At 46.7% G+C, this 4,349-nt stretch overlaps 1 protein-coding gene across 1 annotated transcript; it reads left to right on the top strand.

Moving 5' to 3' along the window:
• The first annotated feature begins 1,114 nt into the window (after positions 1–1,114).
• IQCF2 (IQ motif containing F2) lies at positions 1,115–2,536 on the top strand. Its single transcript, XM_068983024.1, has 3 exons — positions 1,115–1,132; positions 1,310–1,396; positions 2,150–2,536. The coding sequence occupies exons 1-3, from the start codon at positions 1,115–1,117 to the stop codon at positions 2,534–2,536; spliced, it is 492 nt and encodes a 163-aa protein (XP_068839125.1).
• The last annotated feature ends 1,813 nt before the right edge of the window (positions 2,537–4,349 follow it).

The following is a 4,349-nucleotide window of genomic DNA, read 5'->3' as shown; positions in this document are numbered from 1 at the left end:
TGAAAAAGTTGGCTTAAAGCTCAACATTCAGAAAACGAAGATCATGGCATCCGGTCCCATCACTTCATGGCAAATAGATGGGGAAACAGTGGAAACAGTGTCAGACTTCATTTTGGGGGGGGCTCCAAAATCACTGCAGATTGTGATTGCAGCCATGAAATTAAAAGACGCTTAGTCCTTGGAAGAAAAGTTATGACCAACATAGATAGTATATTCAAAAGCAGAGACATTACTTTGCTGACTAAGGTCCGTCTAGTCAAGGCTATGGTTTTTCCAGTGGTCATGTATGGATGTGAGAGTTGGACTGTGAAGAAAGCTGAGTGCCGAAGAATTGATGCTTTTGAACTGTGGCGTTGGAGAAGACTCTTGAGAGTCCCTTGGACTGCAAGGAGATCCAACCAGTCCATTCTGAAGAAGAGCAGTCCTGGGATTTCTTTGGAAGAAATGATGCTAAAGCTGAAACTCCAGTACTTTGGCCACCTCATGTGAAGAGTTGACTCATTGGAAAAGACTCTGATTCTGCGAGGGATTGGGGTCAGGAGGAGAAGGGGACGACAGAGGATGAGATGGCTGGATGGCATCACGGACTCGATGGACGTGAGTCTGAGTGAACTCTGGGAGTTGGTGATGGACAGGGAGGCCTGGTGTGCTGCGACTCATGGGGTCGCAAAGAGTCGGACACGACTGAGCGACTGAACTGAACTGAACTGAGGTGACTGATGGTGCACTGAGTTACTAAAACCTGAATCCAGGGAAGACAGGAAGTGCTAAGTCTGAGGAGACACAAGAGAGCTGAATGGAGCTATAGTGCCATGGTCCGTCTTGCCCTCCTGTATGACTAGTTTTAAGAGAGGATGTGGATGGGCCTCACTGGAGGAATGGTACACGAATGCCCTATCTTTCTACTCTGAGCTCTGATACGTTTCTGACAGAAGAGAAGTGGACAGGTAATACAAGTTCCCATGGATCTTGCTTCTGAGGAAGACTCAGCCTATGTGCAGATATCCTAATCCTCATGTCATAAAGCCATTGTTAACTCAGGGCTTTCCCCCTCATATGACTTGTGCCAGACCTTGGGAAGTAGACGAACGAAGGAACCATCAAGAGAGAAGCCATGGGGGTTCGGTTTTGTGTAAGAGACATGTTCAGATACTTCAAGCAGGCTTGAGGGTGGGTAGGACTCACCCAAGACTTTATGGGTTTGGGAAAAAGTGGGGATGTGAGGCAGTAGGTAGCTTTTATGCAGAGCCATAGAGAGAAACAGTAGCTTTCACTCTTCCATTCATTTCCCATTTACTTCTGATAACAGAAAGAGGGCCATTTAATTCAAATTGTCATTGAGGACTATGAAGAAATAACTATGATGAGGAAGAAAGAGCAGCAGAAGAAAAGAGAGGTAGGTAAAATCTCTGTATAATGTACAGATATCCAGGACATTTATGTCAGTGTCACGAGGATGTGGAATTGTGCCTCTTAGGCCACAGTTATCTTTGAGTTTAAGATAGTCAGGAGTCAACTCAACATTGGCTCCTTTTCCCTCCACTCCGTTCTCAGCAAGAACTCTGGGTCTGGGTTTGACTGTGACATGACGAGTGAATGGAGAAAAGGAAAGCCATCAAGAAACACACGAGCCGGGAGATGAGAATGTGAAGACCCTGAATTAGAAAGAATGTTCTCAACATGTAGAAGCTGGGAGTAGAATACATGATGAGGGTGTTAAAAGCCAACAACCATATTGAAATACACTGTTGTGGCAGAAAGCAATCAATCAGTAGGACTAGAATTAGCAGAGAATACCAGGCAAAAGCACTATGAAGCCAAACCTCCAAACCCAATGAGCACTGATGGGGTAGAATATGACTAACAAAGTCCCTCATACCCCTAATGCTTGCTACTAGTTACTAATGGTTTTTGCCTTGATCCATGCACCTGAGAGGTAGTCAGGAGGAGGCTGCTGTGACTCTGAGGGCAAGGAGATGTGTCCTTATTGGCAGAGGAGAACTCAGCACCTAGGGCCTCTTGATCAGTGTCCTGCTACTGTCCTGAACTCTCCAAAGTAGGGAAATGAAGAGAACCAGGCCCTTTCCAGAAATATCCTACAAGTTGGTGGCAGGCAGTTCTCTGAGTGGTCTCTCTTATCTCTGCCTAGAACACTAAAAATGGAAGAAGAGAAAGAGCAGCCAAGAAGATCCAGGCCTGGTGGCGTGGCACCCTGGTGCGCCGGACACTGTTGCATGCAGCCCTGAGCACTTGGATCATTCAGAGCTGGTGGAGACTGACGATGGACAGGCTGCTGCAGAAGAAGCGGAGGGCAGCCCTGATCACCTATGCACACAGAGAGAGGGCGGTGGTCAAGCTCCAGTCTTTGGTCCGTATGTGGCGCATCCACTGGCGATACTGCCAAGTGCTCAATGCCATCTATGTCATCCAGCACCACTGGCAGTGCCACAACTGCCAGACCTGTGCCCTCCTCCGGGGCCACTGTGTAGTCACAGCCACTCACCTGCAGTTTCACATTGAGATCATTAACCCCTAAGGGATGGCAAGAGGGGGCACTGTGTCTCCCGTCCCAGAGTAAAGGTCTAACCGGACATAAAGTATGTCTCATGGTTTCCCCTCTGCTAACGGAAATTTTAGGACTTAAGCTATGCTGCCTCCTCTTCTCCCTGGGAAAGAACTTCAGTGAGGTTCTCCCTTTGTGCCCACAAACCCTGTTCTGGACTGACAGCTCCATATGCCACGTACTTAGTTGTCAAAACAGAAACTGAGGTCCTAGTCTACCTATATATATAACAGGGTCAGAAGTCCCAGCTCCCAATTCCCAACCCCATTCCTTTCTTCTCACTGGGAATCTGAGACTCAGGTAAGCTGCATCTTCCTGAAGACTCTGGGTACCTTTGCACATGAGAATGGACACTGAGGCTTTTCTCTGTCCTCCTAAGGTTGGCGGGGGTGGCCTCAGATGCCTTAGACAAGGTGTCTTTGGCAATCACCTAGTGGAAAGGCCAACATGTGGCTGACTCTTCTGGGAGGAGTGTAGTGCAGCCCCAGGTGAAGGACAGGAGGCCAGCCTTAGTGTCGATGAGGCTGGGCATACTGATGAGCCGGTGATGACCCTGGGGACTGGCAGAAAACAGGAGTTCATGACACTTCAACTCTGTCTTCACAATTCCCTTACCAGAACTCCTCTCCCTGAGGGCCGTACAACAAACAGGGTTCCCACTGATTTTACCCCCATCCCTACTCTTGTCTCCATTCTCACTCCTGTCCTACTAATCCAGTGCTACTCAATGGAAATTTCTGTGATGATGGAAATGTTCTGTATCAGTACTGTTCAGTGTAGTAGCCACGAGCCACACATGGTTATGAAGGACTTGAAATGTGCCTGGTGCAATTAAAGAATTGAGTTTAAATTTTTATTTAAATTAATTTAAGCTTAAATAACCACACATGGCTAGTGGCTATTCCATTGAATAGTGTGGCTCTAGACCTTACCATTACCAATAATTGTACTGTTGTCCAAATTGCTTTTTCATTTCATTCTTTTTTTTATTCTCTTCTTCACTTTTCAAATATCACTAATAGAATATTTCTTCAGATGTGATAAGATATTCCAATCCATTTACTCTACCATTTTTTTATAGCCATCATCCCTGACAAGCCCTTGTATCTACTTTATCCAGTTCAGATTCTATATTTAATTATTGTAATCTCTGCAAAGGTGTGTGGAATGAACTTAATCATCTACCTGCTTTGTGCCTGCAGAAGAGTAGAATGACACACAGCTCGCACTCAACCATGACACGTGGTCCCAGTTCATACTCATGACTGCAGACCTCCACTGGACAGATTTCCCAATAAATTTCTCTGGTGTGTTTGCATTTCGTTTTTTCTGAATTGAATAATTCATAGTACCTCCTCTCTGAATGCCCGATTCTACTTCTCCCCTTGAACTCCAAAATGATGATGTATGTTACCACATACTTAACTGACGTAGAAGGCAATGGCACCCCACTCCAGTACTCTTGCCTGGAAAATCCCATGGACGGAGGAGCCTGGTAGGCTGCAGTCCATGGGGTCGCTAAGAGTCGGACACGACTGAGTGACTTCACTTTCACTTTTCACTTTCATGCATTGGAGAAGGAAATGGCAACCCACCCCAGTGTTCTTGCCTGGAGAATCCCAGGGACGGGGGAGCCTGGTGGGCTGGTATCTATGGGACCGCACAGAGTCGGACACGACTGAAGCAACTTAGCAGCAGCAGCAGCATACTTAACTGATGAAATGGGAACAGACTGGACCCCCATCTTCTTACCACCTTATTCTCCAGCCCAGCTCCATATGGACCA

This window comes from Capricornis sumatraensis, chromosome 10 (assembly GCF_032405125.1).
Source record: "Capricornis sumatraensis isolate serow.1 chromosome 10, serow.2, whole genome shotgun sequence".
Lineage (NCBI taxonomy): Eukaryota > Metazoa > Chordata > Mammalia > Artiodactyla > Bovidae > Capricornis > Capricornis sumatraensis.
This window is presented reverse-complemented; position numbering and strand designations above follow the sequence as displayed.